The 19642-nt window shown below is 43.2% G+C and overlaps 1 protein-coding gene across 1 annotated transcript in view; it reads left to right on the top strand.

Moving 5' to 3' along the window:
• The window catches only part of SLC9A6 (solute carrier family 9 member A6), a 2005079-nt gene that overhangs the window by 1825804 nt on the left and 159633 nt on the right, over positions 1 to 19642 (top strand). Inside the window, exon 15 of the mRNA XM_044057306.1 lies at positions 16317 to 16422. Coding sequence (XP_043913241.1) covers positions 16317 to 16422 — 106 coding nt within the window. The remainder of the gene's footprint in view (positions 1 to 16316; positions 16423 to 19642) is intronic.

Below are 19642 nucleotides of genomic sequence, written 5' to 3'. Positions count from 1 at the left end.
CTGCCCAAACCCTGACAACAGATGCATCAGATTATGCATGGGGGGGCTCACATGACAGGCAAATGCATTCAAGGCAAATGGAGCCCAGAACAAACTCCCCTGCATATCAATCAAAAAGAGATGCTAGCTGTACAGAATGCTCTGACGGTCTTCAAATACCTTATCCTTCCTGGACAGCTCCTGATAAAGACAGACAACACCACAGTTATGTGGTACATAAACAAGCAGGGCGGAACTCATTCTTACCCATTCCGCAGGTTAGCCATGGCTCTGTGGAACACAGCCTTGAGCATCCAAGTGCACCTACAAGCTCAATTCCTGCCAGGCAAGCAAAATTCATTGGCAGACAACTTGAGCAGAAATCTATTGGACCCTCATGAGTGGAAACTGGACCCCATCTCATTCAAACTTCTAACCCAGAGGTGGGGAACATCGGAGGTGGACCTTTTTGCCCCCCCCCCCCAAAACCACCAATTGAGCAAAATTTGCACCAGGAACCCTCACAGCAGAGCCTGGAAGGTGAACGCCCTATCCTTTACATGGGAAAACCTCTCAATTTATGCCTTTCCCCCACCTCTCGAGTACTACTCAAGATCAAACAGGACAGGCCAAGGGCAATCCTTATTGCACCAGACTGGCCACACCAGCACTAGTACCCACTCCTACACAGTCTGACAGCAGTGCCACCCTGGCACCTACATCATACACCTTCCCTGCTGTCTCAGCAGGAGGGACAGAATTTGCATCCACAGCTGCAAACCCTAAATCTTGCAGCCTGGCTTATTCCCTAAATGCACCACCAGCATCCCTCAGCAAACAGGTGCTGTATGTCATCCTTGAGGCCAGAAGGCCTTGTACTAGGAAATCCTATGCTGAAAAGTGGAAAACATATTGTTCTTGGAGTCGGTCTCAAGTAAAGGACACAGCTCTGCCCAACTTACCTCAAATCCTTGATTACCTAGCAGGGCTGCTCCACAGAGGCCTATCCTTCTTATCCATTAAGATTCATGCCTTTGCCATCTCAGCTCATTATAATACTGAGCCTCCTCTCTTCTCACCTTCTCATCAAACAGTTCCTGAGAGGAACTAACAATTTTAAGGCCCCCTAGGAGAGCTCCCACCCCGACCTGGACCTTAACTTTGTACTGGAGAAGCTCGCACTTCCCCCTTTTGAAACTGCTGCTTCAGCAGAGTTAAAATTTCTCTCCTGGAAAACAGCCTTACTTCTAGCTATTACTTCAACAAAAAGAGTGTCTGAGTTACAGGCACTAATGGCGGTGGCACCCTTCATTATTTTCCATGCTGACAGGGTTTCCGTCAGGACTAACCCTTCCTTTGCAACAAAGGTGGTATCCAGTGTGGCTCTAAATCAATCCATCTACTTGCCAACCTTTTTCCCTAAAACTCAGAACAAAGGGGAAAGGATCCTGCACAATTTGGATGTGCACAGACAGCTCAGGTTCTACCTTGACAGGACTAAGCCTTTCAGAAATTCTGACCAGCTGCTAGTCAGCTTTGCTACAGGAGCAGAGGGCAAGGCCATTTCAAAGCAAACCATTTCCAAATGAATAGCACACTGCATCCATTTCTGCTACAAGCACCATGGAAAAAACCTACCCCTCTGGGGATCAGAACTCATTCCACTAGAGCTACTTCAACCTTTACAGCATTTCTCAGGGAAGTCCCTACCAGGGACATCCTGGAAGCTGCAACCTGGAGTTCTGTACACAACTTCACCAAGCATTACCCCTTACCTATTTCTTCTAAATCCAAAACTGGATTTGCTACAGCAGTCTTACAAGGCCTGCTAGCCAGCCCTAACACCTCTTGACTGCCTCCACCCTACCTCAGCTTTGGGAATCGACCCAAGTGTGATGACTGCAACAGTGAAACACAAAGAACATAGTACAGTTGTGTACACTTACCATAAATGTAAATGTTCGGGTGTATTCACTGTTGCACTCCTGCTTTCCCTCCCTCCATCCCCCTGGTTTTCTATATCCTTTCTGCCTTTCCTCTTTATGGCCATCTTTTATGGCAGGGCTATTTACTTTTTACTGGAGGTGTTCCACACCAAGTAATATGAGTGCATACAAAAGCTCAAGTTGAAAATAAAAATATTTTTAAAGTGCTGTTGTAAAAAAAAAAAAAAAAAGTGTGCTTTCAAAAGAACTACCGAACACAGAAGTATTTTATAGGAATGCCTTGTTATGTTCTGCATTAGTTACCATTCTCACATAGGTTGTACTTGCATCATTGATTCAAGCAGGCATTAATTACGATTGTCTGTAATGTGTAAAGAATAATGAATTCATGTACCTTTCAACCTGTTAATTTTTTTTGTCAGACTATTTATGATACTTAGCATTTTTTTGCCATTCTGTCAATTTAACAGGTTGAAATTTATTTAATTGTTTGTCATTCTTTAGAAGTTGCGCTCGACTATAATTACTGGTTACCTCCATAATGGTGTAATTATGTCCTGTCCATTCAGATATATACATCACTTTTAAAGCTCAGTTTTTAAAACAGCAGATGTGAAGTCCTATCTCACCTTCATTCTGTACTTGTGGGTTTGGAACTGATCCTCGGTTCTGACTCAGCCGATTACAAAAGCTCGAGGTCTTCAAGTAGTTCATGGCTTACTCCCTATCCCATGATGCTCTAGGGCATTCCTCGGATCTTGTTTGCCGCTAAACAGATCAGGCGTTCTTCAAATGGCTGTGGCTAAGTTTCTTTAAAAACTTTCTTATACTTGTTAATAACTAGGCTTTCCTAAATTTCTTGCATGTTTTAATCTTAAAAGTTTTTCATGACCTTATTTACCACAGTATTAGACCGTGTCCGTTAATTGTGTTTTCTCTGGGGCCTTCGCTTTACCTCTAGATCTAGACCTCCATCCCTATCCAGCTTATGTATACATGTGTAGTTAAGATTTATTGAGTGAATTTGTTTATTGTGGTTTTTCTTTAGTGATGGAACTTTAGACCGAGTTTCCAAGTCAGCTCGTTTAACTTGGAGAGCGTCTCAGCCTGCTTTAATTAGAGGGCTCATGCTAATAAATTGTCAAGTGTGCTTAGTTGTTTGGTGTTGGTTATTTACCTTTGAAAAAGAATTTGAATCCCTTTCCTTGAGTCAGCTCATTTAGTTTAGAAAACGGCTAGCCTGTTTAAGTTAGAAGGCCTTCTTCCCTGTGTGATGTGTCTTAAACTTAAAAAAAAAAAATAAAAAATAAAGTTTTAATAGTTAAATAGTTTAAATTTATACTAGGATTATTACTCTTGTATATTTTCTCTTGGCAAATATGTCTAAGCAGTCAAACGACACTAAACCCTCTGAGTTCAAGAAGTAGTCTAGGTGCTCCCAGAAAATGTCTTTGACGGATGGTCATTCCGAATGTGTTTATTACCTTGGAGCAGTGTTGTGCTCCATATGTCATTCATTTAGTTTGAGGGTTCTTCTAGAAAGAAAAAATAAGCTCATACTAAGAGGATTGTTAAAGACCTCTTTTTCGGAAGATGTGAAGAAGGGAAGAGTACAGTACAGAAAACCTCTTCCCCTCCTTCTAGATCTGAGAAGTCTAGTAAAAGATCCTCATCTTCATCGGATAAATCTGGACCTTCAGACAAAATTTCAAAAATGTCTTCTTCGGATCCGAAATCAGTCAGGCCTGAAAACCCTTCTACCTCAGCTCCTCCTGTTTCGGAACCGATGCTACTGCAGTCTCAGAGCTGATCCTCTGTCCTGGAGCCGGTTTCTCCGACTTTTAAGGCCACCTACATTACAGAGAGCGAGATCTTCTGCCCCCTCTTCTCGGTCCTCCAGGAGTTTGTCAGAAGATGTGGGAGGTGTGGTGTGGAGGCTCTTGAGTACACCAGCACTAGCCAAATTGTTGGAAATGACCCAGCGGATTTCGGAGCCGAGTGGACCTTACCCCATCATTATCAATTCCTCCTCTGACCAGCATCGGAGCCAGAATGCATGGAGCTGATAGTAGTAGAACCGTCTGAGCCAAGACCTGCTCCAGGATCTTTGGCGCCAACTTCTGCTCCGACTGACTCAATGCCATCTGAGCTTGAGGAGTCTAGGAGCTGACGCTCTCTCTGGTCGTGTCCAGAGGGGAGAGTCAGATCGGACAGTTGTCGGATCTGAAATTGCCTCTCTGGGCCTCGGCATGGGTGAGTTTGGCTCCTACATCAGCTTCGGAGCCAACCCCCTTGGCGCCGGGGAGTTCTTCGGAGCTGGAAGCTTCCTGGGGTCATGGGCAGGGGGCTTTCGAGTCGGTGAGGAGAGTGCTGTCCCCACGAGCAGCCCCACTCTCAGATCCAGTCATTCCTCTCCCGAAGGCACCAGTGTCCATCTCAGCACAACTGATTCCACACTGACGTGGAGACCCAAGGCCTCAGGATGCCCCAGTGGGCAAACCCTTCTCTTCCAAAACCTCTCCAGAATGCCCTTCTAAAGAGGTCCCTCGCAAGAGATTATTCAAGAGGAAGCATTTGGACTCCCCAGAGGAGTTGATCACATCAGACACAGACCTCGATGAGTCGGAATGGTCCCCATGGTTGCCCTCTGAGGATGTCTGCTTTGCAGACATCCTAGAAATCCTTAAGCAGGGAGGCAGCTGGAAGCCCATCATCTCTTCTGTTGAGGAGTCTGTCTACCTGGAAGCCTTTGGCTCTCGCACTTCAGCCACTTTAGTGTCTCCTCCTTTCGATGAACTTTCTGGATTTATTTTGTCGAAAGGCATGGGAGTCTCCAGACTCAGTGGAGCCTGTCTCCCGGAGGCCCAAGGATAAAGCCTTGCTTACAAAAGGTGTCCCAGTAGATGCTCTGTTGGTGGCGACAGCCACCAAGAAGGAGGTGTCAGAGACATCCTCTTCTGTCCATCCCCCGAACAAAGAGTCTCATACTACGGACAGATACAGAAAATGCAAGTTTTCTTCCGTGACCTTTACTCTCAGGTCCCTGAATTATCTTACACACTTCACCAGGTTACAGAGAGATCTCTTGAAGGAGGTTGGAGATGCTCTCCAGGGTTCAGTAGCTGTTGGGGGTACAAGATAGTGTCCTCCCAGCACTCGACTTTAAATTCAGCAGTTAACTCATCCATGAGGCTCATCTCTTATGCAGCCAGTGGAGCGAGTAGGTCAGCGGCTTCAGGAATTTCCCTTAGGAGACCTTCCTGAATGTGCTTGTGTAACTTTGCTTAACCCATCAAGTCATTCTCCGTTAATGCCCCCTTCGATGGCTTGTCCTTGTTTGGGCCTAAGGTCAAAGACACACTAACCAGGTGTGAACAGCAATGCCGTTGGAGTCCATTTTTCCACACCTTCTAAGCCTTATACTAAAGGCCAAAAGGGAGGAAAAATTTGGTTTCAAAAATCCCAGAGAGGTTTTCAAGACACACCTGGTGAGCCTTCTCCCAAGGGCAGGGGGAGAAGCAATAATAGACTACCCCAGCCACATGGCTGAGGGGATTCGCAGAACCAGGGCAACAGAGAATCCTACTTTGGTAAGCCCATCTGTCCTTCTCTGGAGGCAGCCGGGGGTTGATCATCCTTGTAACCAGATGCCTGGCTAATAATCACAAAAGACAAGTGGGTACAAGGTATACCCAGAGGTTACTCCATACCCTTTTCAATCCCCACCCCACACGTAAAAAAACATTCCAGATATTCCACCCAGTCACAGGAAACAAGCAACCCTATCAATACGGAAGTTCTAGAAAAAGAGTCATCCAGTTAGTCGCTGCAGACCAGATAGGATCTGGGACTTACTCAAGATTCTTTTTAGTTCTGAAGAAAACAGGACTGGTGACCCATACTGGATCTCAGCAGACTAAACAAATCTGTAAAAAAGACAAAGTTCCAGATGGTTACACTGTTGTCGATACTTCCCTTTCTGGAAAAGACAACTGGATGTGCTCTGTAGACCTCCAGGATATGTATTACCACATAAAAATGTACAGGCCATCCAGGAGTCATCTGCGCTCTTGGCTGGAAGCCATTCAGTACCAGTTTCAAACTCTGCCTTTTGGTCTCACTACAGCCCCCAGAGTGTTCACGAAATGTATGGCAGTAGATACGGCTCACCTGAGGCATTTAAGATTTCGAGTGTTTCCATATTTAGACAACTGGCTCCTAACCACCACCACCAAGTATCTTCTAACAGAAGCAAGAGACATCATTCTGACACTTGGTTCTCATTTAGGGATCACAATCTTGTAACCACTTACCCAAAAAACTATATTCATCTTAATGACATATTTTTTTTTATACATCTTGAAATAGTTTTGCTATACTCTTGATTATTGACACTGTATAACATTGTATTGCTACTTAATGTCATGTAATAATCCTGTAACATTGCTGTTTAATGCTAATTTATAATGAAAATTGTTTAATATGTTGGAGCTTTTCTCCCCAGGCCTCTGCTGAAAAAGGGCTCTTCAGCTCAGCCGGACAATCCTGGTCAACAAATGTAAAATAAAAATAAATCTCAACATATTTTTATAGGTGCAGATTTAGACACTACAACAGTGATGGTAAAGCTTCCACCAGAGAGAGAGTACAAGACCCTTCAAGTACAGGTTCTAGACCTTCTTTTCAAAAGGATGACTCAAGGAAGGACAGTTCTAAACGTACTAGGCACCATGGCAGCAACAGTAAATGTAATTCCCTTAGCATGGCTGCACATGAGAATTCTACAGCAGCTGCTCTATACTCGGTTGTCCATGTAGGAACTTTCGATGTCACACCAGATTAACAGAATCTTGCAGGAGAGACATTTGTTGGTGGCATCGCTCCAGTCAAGTGACTTTACGTCAACCTTTTGTTCTTCTACAACCGCTTGCCACAGTGACCACAGATGCTTCCCAGATGGAGGGGGGGGGGTATTATCAGGGAAGAACAGTCCAAGCACTTGGCAGGATCACGAGGCCTACTTGCACATCAGTGTCCTAGAGATGAGAGCGGTGCTTCTTGCATTGCAGGCATTCCAGGAATCTCTTCCACTAGGAACGATTGCAATCCAGACAAAATGTCAGTCGTATGATATATAAACAAACAAGGAGGAACCAAATCTTACCCCCCTTTGTCGACAGGCCCTGAGAGTATGGCAGTGGGCAACCTCCTCCCAATGCTTTCTGGTAGCAATGCATATCCTGGGGAAATCCAATGTGATAGCAGACAAACTCAGCAAAGCAATAGTGATGCCTCACGAGTGGTCCCTGAAACAAGGCATAGCAGAAATGATTTTCCGAAAATGGGGCCAGCCTTGCTGCGATCTTTTTACCACATCCATGAATGCCAAATGCAGCAGCTACCTTGCCCTAATCCTGCCTCAAGAGGAATCTGCTCTACACCTTCGCTCCTTTTCCATTGATACCCAACGTTCTCCAGAAGGCCAGTGCATTGGGAAGGACCTTAATACTTATAACCCCTTACTGGCCTCGTAAAATTTCGTTCCCCTTCTTGCAGCCTCATCTTCAGAAGGAGTCTTGGATTTTGGACCTAGTGCTGGATCTTCTGACTCATGTCAGGAATGCTCCATCCATCTGTTCAAGCCATCAGGTTGACAGTTTAGCTGTTCCAATTCTAGACATAGCCAGGCTACCTAACATTTCAACCTCACTACAACATATCCTGATTTCTTCTCAGAAAGCTTCTACGAGAAGATTATGTCTCCGCAAATGGAAAAGATTTTCCTCTTGGGCCTTAAAAAAATCATATTGACCCTTTCTCTGCATCTATATCTTCTATACTGGAATTTTTAGCAAAACTTTTTAAAGAGAAAGCAACTGCAGCTACTGTTCGAGTACAGTTAGCAGCAATCTCTAATTTTCATTTTTGAGGAGGGGGACCGAACGTTGTCCCACAGACTTTGTAAAGCTTTCTTGAGAGGTACTAACCTATTAAGACCACCCATTAAACCACATCTACCTCCATGGAACCTAAAATTCATATTATCCCATATAATTCTACCTCCCTGTGAAACCTGCATCATCTTGTGACTTGAAGTTCTTAACCTGGAAGACGATTTTCTTAGTAGCTATCACTTCAGCTAGGAGTGTTTCGGAATTACAAACATTATCTGTCAAACCTCCGTATATGTTGTTTCACAATGACAGAGTTTCACTTCACACAAACCCATCTTTTCTACCAAAAGTGTGCACAGAATCAAACTTAAATCCGTCCATAGACTTTGTGATAAACTGAGGGGCTGCCAGGCCAGCCAGATAGAATTTTGTAGATAATTCTATGTCATTGTAAATATTAATATAATCCATAGGCTTGTTTTACAAATGTAAATAGAACTGTATGTTAAGATTAAACTGTAACCACAGTGCACCCTGTTGGAAGAAAGCTGTTAAGTAAAGAATTTGGCCATGCATTTGGAAATAGAAGCTGAGGAGAAGAAGAGGCAGAGGCAACATGAAAACTAGATGCTGACTCTTCGCCAGGGTCATGGAGGTAATGGGGAAGGGAGTAACTGGACTCCAGAAGCACAAAAGGTCAAATTTCTTCCATAGTTTACAGAGGGGGATAATTTTGATAATTTCATTCATATGTTTGAGAGGGTATGTAAAACAGTATGATCTTGACCAAAGGCTCTGGGTAGGGTTCCTGATCCCCTTACTTCATGGTAAAGCTGTAAATGTACTTTCCAAACTGTCTGATCATGACTTTTTAAACTATAATGCTGTAAAGAATTGTCTATTAGAATTTTTTAAGCTAACACCTGAAACTTATAGGAAAAAGTTTTGTGAGCATAGACACAAGGCAGATGAAAGTGTGTGTCCATATGTTGCTGAACTAAGCACTTATTATCATATATGGGTGAGTGGATGTCAGATCACCACTTATGAAGGGCTGGCAGGCCGTTTGGTGAGGTAACAAACCCTTAGCACTTTGCCTGAGGACATGAGGATCTGGTTAGCTGATAGACAATGTGCTACTTCAGATGAGTTGGGGAAGAAGGGAGACCTATACCTAGTAAGCAGGGCATCACTGCACAGGAAAGGGACACCCAGTGCTGCTCATGGATCTAAAGGACCCCATGGTCGGCAGCCCAGACAGCCCCAACAGAATCTGCCAGTAGCAGGGGAAGCCACTAGTCCAGGTACACATCCAGGACCTAGGGTTACATTTTTGAATGCAACCAGTAGGGCCATGTGGCATATAATGTCCACAGAGGCAAGGTGGGGAACAAAAAGTGGGAGAGCCAGTAAGTGGGAAAGACAAAATGCCAATGGTAGGTTGTCTTGAGACAACCTGGGGTACCAAACTACCATCCTCCAGATGTCCTGATAGGGAAGGATTTTGATGAGGCCGTACCATGTGTTAATGTAGTTACACACAGTCAGGCTTGGAAACAACCATGTGGGTCTGGTAGCCTGGGGGAGAGCCAGTCAGACCGCACACTTGCAGCCAGGACTGGTGAGGTGGTTACTTCAAGGAGGGAGCTACAGTGTAGCAGTGAGACTGAATGTGAGCCACAGCTACTTGTGGGTACTGATGTTCCCTTGGACAGAGTGACTGCAAAGGTAGAGGTGAGTGGTAGTACCCAGACTGTGACAGTAAGGGACCACTATCAGAAGATACCAGACTTCCTGTGGAAGGGGAGCTGGGAAGGGTTACAAAGAGATAATTGAAACAGGCTCAGCTCTCAGACCCTACATTACAACTACTGAGGCAGGTAGCTAGTGAGGCACCTGATTCTCAAGGGAAGGGGAAATCTGTATACTGGGGCAAATGGTTACTGTATAAAGAGTGGACCCCTTTGGAAGGGCTACAAGGTGAGAAGATACAGCAGTTGGTAGTGCCTAGAGCCTGCCATCTGGCACTTCTAGCCATAGCCCATGATATTCCCTTTGCAGGCCATATGGGCATAAAACATACAAAGAGACATATTGTGCAGAATTTTTATTGGCCTGGAATTTCCAGAGTTGTAACAGGGTACTGCAGGACCTGTGAGCAGTGCCAAAAGGTAGGCAAGGCAAGGAGACAAGGTGAAAGCTCCTTTGATGCCTTTTCCTGTGATTGAGGAGCCATTTTGGAGGGTAGCTATGGATATTGTGGGGCCTCTGAGTACCCCAAGTTTCACAGGGAAAAAGTATATCCTAGTGGTAGTAGATTATGCTACAAGATACCCTGAGGCAGTGGCTTTCTCCTCCATTGAAGCAGAAAAGGTGGCAAATGCTTTGTTAGAGATTTATTTTCAGCAGGGTAGGTTTCCCAAAGAAAAACCGACAGAGGTGCCAGTTTCATGTCAGACCTGCTGCTCCGTATGTGGACGTATTGTGGAGTGAAGCACCTAAAGACCACCCCTTACCATCCCCAGACTAATGATCTTGTTGAGAGGTTAAACTCTACATTCAAGTCCATGCTACGGCCATTTGCAGACCAGTTTAAGAGGGAGTCGGACAAATATTTGCCCCGTCTGTTTGCTTACAGAGAGAGAGGTTCCCCAGGAATCCACAGGTTTTTCACCCTTTGATTTGTTGTAAGGGTATAGGGTGAGAGGGCCTCTATACTTAATTTGTGATGAGTAGGAGGGTGTGTGTTAATCTCAAAAGGAGTCTGTTGTGGCATATGTCCTAAATCTCAGGACCAGGCTCAGGGAACTCATGGGCTTTGTCCAGATGAACCTGGCAGCAGCCCAACAACAGAAAAAGGTCTGGTATGACAGGAATGCTCAAGCTAGAGAGTATGCTGTGGGGCAGCAAGTAATAGTTCTCATTCCTGTCAGACACAGCAAGCTACAAGCAGCTTGGGAGGGACCCTGCAAGGTGATAAGGAAGGTTAGTGATAACTACATGGTGGAACTGCTAGGCAGGAGGCAGAGGTATAAATTGCATCATGTTAACATGATGAAACTTTACCATGATAGGGAGGCCCTTGTGCTGAGTATTTGCAGTGGATTGCAGAAGGAGTCAAAAGGAGATCTGGTGACTGGTCTCCTTAGTGTGGCTCGGACTGACACCTCAGTGGAAGTGGTAACAATGTCTGAACAGCTGTCTTCTACCCAGGTTCGAGAAATCATAGCAGTGTTACAGGAGTTTGGGGACATGATCACTGGGAAACCAGGCTGCACCCACCTGTTGCAGCGCCAGGTGGATACAGGACCCCAAAGGCCTATTAAGCAGACCCCTTATAGGGTGCCTGAGAGAGTCAAACAGACTCTGAGGGAGGCGATACAGGAAATGTTGGAACTAGGGGTAATTCAAGAGTCCAACAGTCCCTGGGCCTCCCCAGTGGTGTTGGTGCCAAAGAAGGATGGCAGCACCATGTTTTGTGTGGAGTACAGGAAATTAAATAGTCACACAGAGTCAGATACTTATCCCATGCTTAGGACAGATGAAGCCTTAGAGCAGCTGGGTGGGGCTAAGTATCTTATCACCATTGATCTTACCAAGGGTTACTGGCAGGTGCCCTTGACTCCCAGTGCTAGAGAGAGATCACCCTTTGTGACTTCTATTGGCGTGTATGAGTTTACAAAGATGCCCTTTAGGATGAAAAATGCCCCAGCAACTTTCCAGAGGCTGATAGATCATATCCTAGCAGGAGCAGCAGGAGGGTTTGCCCTTGCTTACCTAGATGATATTGCCATCTACAGCCATTCCTGGCAAGAGCACCTTCAGCATGTCAGGGAGGTGCTGAGCAGACTACAGAGGGCAGGATGAACCATTAAGCCCAGCAAATGTCAGGTAGGTATGGCAGAGGTCTCCTACCTGGGACATAGAGTGAGGAGTGGTAAGATCAGACCAGAACCTGCCAAAGTGGAAGCCATTCAGGCATGGCCTGCACCTGTTAACAAAAAGCAGGTGAGGACATTTTTAGGAACAGCAGGGTACTACAGAAAGTTTGTCCCCAGTTATAGTACCATAGCTGCTCCCCTCACAGACATGACAAGGAAAAACAGGCCAGATAAGGTAGTGTGGACCACAGCATGTGAGCAGGCATTCCAGAAGCTTAAAGAAGCTTTGGGACGGACCCCCTGTGTTAGCTGGTCCAGATTACAGCAAAGAATTTGTTGCGCAGGTGGATGCTTCGAACCATGGGATGGGGGGGGCTGTACTTAGCCAGATTTCTTCAGAGGAAGAAGAGCACCCAGTGGTTTATCTCAGTGGTAGGCTTCAACCCAGGGAGGAATGCTGTGCAGCTGTTGAAAAGGAATGTCTAGCCATAGTGTGGGAACTGCGGAAACTTCAGCCTTATCTATATGGAAGAAAATTCACTCTAGTTGCAAATCATAATCACCTAACATGGTTACATCGAGCCAGCTAGCAAAATGCCAAGTTACTCAGGTGGAGCCTAGTGTTGCAAGCATATATGTCAGTGCAGCACCGCAGTGGGATTAGCAGTGCCAATGCAGATGAGCTCTCAAGACAGGGAATGGAGTAAGGTATACGCGGAAAAACACAACCCTGTCAAGCAACGTTTCTCAAGGGACACTTGGAAAAATTAGCTTGAGTTCTTTGGGGGGGGGGGTTAAAAAACTGAGGGGCTGCCAGCCCAGCCAAACAGAATTTTGTAGATAATTCTGTGTCATTGTAAATATTAATATAATCCATAGGCTTGTTTTACAAATGTACAGAAAACTATACGTTAGGATTAAAACTATATGTTGTTCTGAGCTTCAGAAATGTAACCACAGTGCACCCTGCTTGGATGAAAGCTGTTAAGTAAAGAATTTTACAACTGTGTTTGATCTCAAGCTTGGAGACAGGATGTCTCAGCTAGGAAATTATTTCGATTATGTTAAGACAGAGGTCATTACTAGATTTTACATGTAAAGTGTCCTTTATTGCTGCAGCTTTCTGGCAGGTGCAAGATTACAAGATATGTTAAATTTTGAGTCCTGTGAGCCTGGGAAACTTCAGCAGAAGTGTCAAGAATGATGTAGTCTGGAATGACTCAGCAGTAATATGTATCATCAATTTAAGGGCTAACTTAGAAAGAAAAAAGAGCATTTTGTATCATGTCTTGGATCTAGTAAGAACATCCACTCACCAGTGCTTACTTGCTCTGTATGTAAGTAGTATTTAGAGCACTGATTTCTCTTAGAGTTAGATAGGAATTTATCCAGATTAGTCTATCTGTTTTCTGTATTTGTTAGACTATCCTACAATATTGTTTTAAAATGTTCCCTGTGATTTCTAAACTCTGTAATGTCATTATGTTGAAGTAATGTGTTTTTGTTATTTATTAAATATTTTTAAACCTTTCAACTGCGGCTGTTTTGTGTAGAGATAATTTAAGCTCTAGAGTACTTGCGTGTATTTGGTGATACTGTACAAAGCTAGTCCAATAGCTTTGCTGTTCATCACACTAATTGGATAATACTATTGCACAGAAAAATTGGACACCCTTTGGTAAGGGCCTTTATAGTAGCCGATAGTAGTGGTTGGTAGCAGTCGGTACTACCTTATAGTGTGGGCAGAAATGGGGCATAGCCAGAGAACCTGTGCCAGCCTCCCCAGGAATGTTTGTGTGTTTGTATATAAATCAAATCTCAGTGTGTGTGTGTCAGCTACTTGGGCAGGGACACGAAGCACTGGTTGAAAAGAGAGGGTGGTGGAGGTTTTGACTTGACCACTAGGCTGAGATTCGAATCATATAGCTGTGCCAGTGGGGAGTCTGGAGAGAAAGGGAGAAACCAGCCCCAGACTGGCTGTGATCTCTGTGTGCTCTAAAGGGAAATTGTACTTTACTGTCTCTGTACTTCTTATCCTCCCAATGTGGACTCCCTCACTGGTGCTAGTGGTGAGGATTGAGGCTCCTTGATTACTGGGCCAGTGCACGGGCATCACAGACTCATCATTTTTTCCCCAAGTATGGCAATAAGGCAGAATACATGTTACACCAACTTGATGTACATAGACAATTACGTTTCTATTTAGACAGAATAAAGGACTTTAGAAAGACTGATCAATTGTTTGCATTCTTTTCAGACTTCAAGAGAGGAGCTTCAGTATGAAAAACCACTCTGTCCAGGTGGTTGTCAGATTGCATCTCATTTACCTATCAGTCGCTGAATGAACAACTTCCAGACAAAGTAAGAACTCATTCTACCAGGGCTATTTTGACCTCTTCTGCCTTTCGTGCAAAATTTCCAATTGATGCCATTTGCGCGGCGGCAAGGTGGGCAAGGCCTCATACCTTTAGCACTCATTACAAAGTGAATTTGGCCTCCAGGGACAGGGCCTCTTTTGGTTCTACCATTCTGAAGAATTTTCTCCCATAAGCCACCAAGAAAGATGGCGCAAGGGACACTGTCCCACAAGTACAGAATTAAGGCGAAATAGGACAACTTCACATAAAGAAGTTATGTACTCACAATAACGTTCCATGTGAGTTGTCCATCTTGCCTTCGTTCTTACATCCCACCCTCCTACCCCCGGCCTTTTTAGTGTAGCTCCTGGAGTATCGAGAGGTTATTGTTTGGCATATAATATGCACTGATCTTTTTCTTGGCTTGTACACTAATGAAGAGATTTTTATATATGCATATTATTATACCAGTGGGCGGCCGCGGTGGTGCAGCAGTTAGCATTGCTGCCTCACAGCTAGAGGTTCTCCGGTTCAATCCTCAGCTGGGGTGCCTTCTATGCGGAGTCTGCATGTCCTCCCTGTGGTCGCTCGGGTTTCCTCCAGGTCCTCCAGTTTCCTCCCACATCCCAAAGACATGCTGTAGGTGGATTGGGCACTCTAAATTGGCCCTAGGTATGAGTGTGTGTGTGCGTGTGCCTTCCGTGGAAAGCTGGGCGCAAGGCTGGCAACTCGACACCGTAAAACTCCACTGACAATTATGAGCAGACAGGTGATCCGCTGTGGCGAACCCTAACCAGGAAAAGCCAAATGAAGAAGAAGAAGATATTATTATACCAGCAAACAAGATCTGGGAATGCCCTAGAGCATCATGGGGTAGGGAGTAAGCCACAAGCCAGTTGGAGACCTCGAGCTTTTGTAATCGGCTGAGTCGGAACCGAGGATTGGTTCCGAACCCACAAGTACAGATTGAAGGCGAGATAGACAACTCACATGAAATGTTATGCTAAGTACATAATTTCTTTTTTTAAAAAACTTGCAACAAAAGTTTGTTGAAAACCAAACTTTATTAGAACTGTTGAAGTTGTTCATGAACAGTCTCTTGTTAGAAATCCAAACAATATTTAAACAGGTTGCATTTTTACAATCATGTATTTGTTTGGGTGTTATCCAATTGGGGCACTGAATGTTAGTCTAGTAGGTATTTTATATGGTGCTTAAATGTAATTAGTAAATATTGCCTTGATTTGATTTTGCTTTTTTTAAATAAATCTTCTGCTTGAAAAGTGCTGTGGTTTCCTTTTTTTTTGGAAGTTTTCTGTGCACTTTCAGTACATATGCAGAAAGTAAATTGATTTGTACCAAGTTCTCAACATTTGTTCTTTGAAACTTGACATGTCTGCAAATAGTTTGTGTAGATTTTCTTAATATGAAAGATTTGCCTTGTACTTGTCCAAGGGTTAGATTACTTTGGGCTGTACTTCTTAATATCCTTTTCTTTTAAATGGAAACAGACTTATTTAGCGTTATGTGGCTGAGATATTATTGAGTGTGAAACAACTGCATGTAGCTGCCAGTTTTGACTGTGACTAAACCTGAATTGAAAAATTATTGCTGGTGCTCTGCAGTCATCTTCTGAGCCAAAACGGTCACTAATGTGTGAAATTTCAGTGCACCTTCAACCACAGTGTAGCTCAAACCATTAAATTCTGAACTGAAACAAAGTTCAAAATGGCAAAAACACACCCTGATTCAGGAAATACTGAAAAACGTTTTATGAAAAGATACAAATGTTGTATGATCTGTAAGCCATGCTTGAAACAGCATATCATCAGATGCTAAAGGAGCATTTAAATAGTGATCGTATAAGTCCACTAGTATTAATTGGAATTAATTAAATTTCATTAAAACAGCATGTTACTCATTTGGCATTCATTTGTTTTAAATTCATCTTTTAGAGTTAGTTGTGTACAGCCGATTTGCAAGGCTGGCCTCATGGGGGGACCCTCACTGATGTCCTTTGGCATGTGCCACCCTTGTCCAGCATCAGCCAGAACAAAATTGTTTTCCTGTAGGTTTTTACATTCTATAGGTATGAGGTTTGGAGATAGCAGAGATCTCAGTAAGTTTGGTAGGTGTGTAATTTTTCCTTCTTTCATGTAATTTCATTGTTAGTGTTTTGTTTCTTTTATGTGTCAGTTATGTATTGTGAATTTATTGTCTGCCATTAGTTTCTTGGTTTTCCTTAATAATCCAAAACAGCTATTTAAAACCTATCCTGACACACAGTGGCCCACCACTGACAGCTACACTGCCAGGTTGCTGTGGACCATTAGCAAGATGTCTCACTAGCCCTCAGGCATATGAGGTAAGTCATGCAAAAAACTCATGGAAATGAAATGCATTCAGTGTTTGCATATGTTTTTACATATTTTGAAGCAGTCCTCAAGCTGCATTGTCTACAATGTCCAGTAAAGGATTTGATGACCTGTTCACATGGTAGCCAAGTATCCCTTCCCCCTCTTCCTTCCATATGTATAGTTTTGCTGTATGAATGACATCATTGTTGTATAATAACACTGTGGACTTAAATATTATGCTATAATACTGAGATCATTTATTTGCCATGGAACTTTCTGTGCTCTGTTTAATGCATATTAATTTATATATTGTATTTTGTTACATGTCTAACACTGTATTAATGTAGTTTTTCCTTTCCTTACACTTTCAAGTGTAACCTTCCCTACCATCGTTGGTAGACCTATCCTACCTCGCCTATTCCCTTTTTTCTCTACGAGTTTTTCTTAGCTCTTCACTACCATAGTCGGTAGTTGAGCTTCTTTCTTTCTCTCTTTCTTAAAAAAAAAAAAAAAAAAAAGTTTACCTGCCTATTCTTCTGTACATAACTTCTCCTTAACAATATCTGAAAAAGGATTTAAGAAGTGCGAGAAGTGTGGGCATTAGATGCCTTATTCTCATGCCCTCAATCTTTGTGTTTATTGCTTGGGTCTGGATTTTTTTAATGAGGACTGTACAGTTTGTCATGGGTTCAACTCCCGAGCTTTTTCTGATAGGAGGAAAAGTTCATTTAAAGGGTTTGTTAACCTCCTTTTCTGAAGCCATTTCTGGGGTTCAGTCCCCCAAATGTAAATCTAAAGACCCTTCAAAAAGGTCTAAACCCTTGGATTTATGTGTTTACATAATGATGATTACACACTACATGGAGCACTATTGTCCCTTAAACATGAGTTTATGGAAAGAGGATATAGAGAGAATGAGATAGACAGATTGATGTAGTCTGGAGAGAAAGGGATGGTAGGTGTAAACCGTACTATAACAAGGAAGGTAGTGAAGGGATAGGATCTCGTAGTGCTAGGGCTAATGGTACTATGGAGAGGGATGAGTCAGGTAGTGAAGTACTACGACTGCCACTGATCTATGCAAGCGATATACATGTGATGTGTAACATTGTTAAGAATAATTGGGATACTCTTTCTAGTGTGAAGGAACTAAATGGAGTAGTGGGAGAGCAACCATCTTTAATTTTCAAGAACAATAGATCTTTTAAAAGACAACTTTGTTATAAAGCTATAAGCACCCATAAATATATTCAGTCGGACAGACTTGGCACCTATACATGTAGGAGATGCACATCATGCTCTAGTATACATGTTGGGAGACAATTTATACACCCACAGAAGGGCTTTACAATAGAAGCTAATGTTTATGCTGATTGTTATACCAAGAATGTGGGTTATTTTAGCTATTGTGTACAGTGTTTTGCCTTTTATATAGGTAAGACTAACCGACATTTAAGACAGGATTCTAGAGCACATGTGACATTAAGAATGTGAGAGAGAGCAATGCGTTAGCTTTACATGTACAGAAAGAGGGACCTACTCATAGGTTTAAGTTTTTAGTGCTTGAGGTGGTCCCTATTAATAAGAGGGGGGAGTAATCTGAGCAATAATACTGAAGCCTCAGAAAAGGAATGGATGCTGAAATTTCAAGCTGATAGGCCACCAGGCATTAATAATAAAGTATCCCTTAAACCCTTTCTTAAAGCCAGGGCTCTTAAGCATTTAAATTAATTTTATAAATGGTTGTACTGTGATTTAATTGATTTTACATTAATATTTTATATAAATTATATTTATGCTATTGTTTTTATTTATAAAGCATCTTACATATAAGGTATTTAAATGTTATATATGTTCACCTACTTGATATGAATGTAGTTATTTTCTATTTTATATTAGGTATTGCAGCTATGGCCTTTTTAGTGTTAATAAGGCTTTAATTACTAGCATAACTGTTGATTGGTTAATTTGATATAGTGAACCTTTTTAAATGTGATGTTCTTTGCATTCACTGTTAGTCTGATGAAGCGGAAGGATTCCATGAATGCACTTACTATTTTTGGATTAAAGTTGTCTGCTGTGTGTGACCGTGTCTTTTTGCTTTTCTGTTACTTGGAGTTCTACGTTGGTTACTTTATTCAGTGCTGAGGGATTTTCTGTTTTCTAAACCCTTGGATTCTCCATCTTCCACTTCTGAACCAAGAAGAAAGAAGGAAAAACTGGATCCAAAGCTACATGCGGTCTGACCATTATTGGATTCGACTAGACATATTTTGGGATCTTACACCCTCAGAGCCAATCAAACATACTTTGGATCCTACATCCTCAGATCTGAAACCGTTGCCAAGGACTACCTATTCACACAGTCTAGATCTGGTTCCTTCCAGGGTGCCCTCTCCCTTTTTAGAGAGGCAGTCAAAATCACCATTCCTGATATCTTTCACGGAGTTTCACGGAAGTAGATGTGGTGAGGATGATGAAGAAATTCTTAATGCAGCAGATTCAGATGGGAGTTTTCATGGTTCCTAACCTTTCAGGTCAGGAAGTCCATCCTTCTACCACTCTACTGATGATATCTCCATCTCTAATCCACCCTGTGGTTTATAGTCCATGGATCTGAATGTTCTGGGTTCATCTGGCTCGAAGCCAAAGAGAACATAGTCTATCCAACTGTTACTGTGAGTGCACCGGCTCAGACATCTTCGGAGTCAGATGACTCTCAGAACCAAAGTTTCCCAGTCAGATCCAAGAGGATGGAGTCTACTTGGAAGTTTTCAGAGCAGTCCCTTCCTCTCGGAGCTTCAGCATTGGACAGCTTGGCTCAGTCGTTTGCCTTAGGTGGATTGCTGTTGAGGAGGAGGGAAGGGTCAAGCCAGAAACTCACTTTCTTGGCTCCGTTGGCTTTCTTCTCCTTGGAGCAGTCTACCTTTGAGGTCCTGCAGAGAGTGTTCTCTGCTTCGACAGGTCAGACATATCCAGCCTCATTGGATCCCCCCTGTACTTCTCAGATGATTTTGCAGTGTGATTTTTCAGCATTGTACCCCACAGAGACAGCCAGCCCAAAGCTTCCAGTCTACTTAGCAGGGTATTGTCATCTCTTCTGATACTTCACTGAACCACCCCACCGAGGAAGTCCTTTGGAAGAAAAAGTGAAAATGGAGGCACTTGGACTCTCCTTAAGAAGGATACTGATTCTGACGTAGAGGGTTCCCAAAATTACCATCTGAT

The sequence above is a fragment of the Protopterus annectens genome, chromosome 15.part0, assembly GCF_019279795.1.
Source record: "Protopterus annectens isolate FY-2018-M chromosome 15.part0, PAN1.0, whole genome shotgun sequence".
NCBI lineage: Eukaryota > Metazoa > Chordata > Ceratodontiformes > Protopteridae > Protopterus > Protopterus annectens.
Note: the sequence above shows the minus strand (reverse complement) of the source record. Positions and strands in the feature narration are given on the sequence as shown.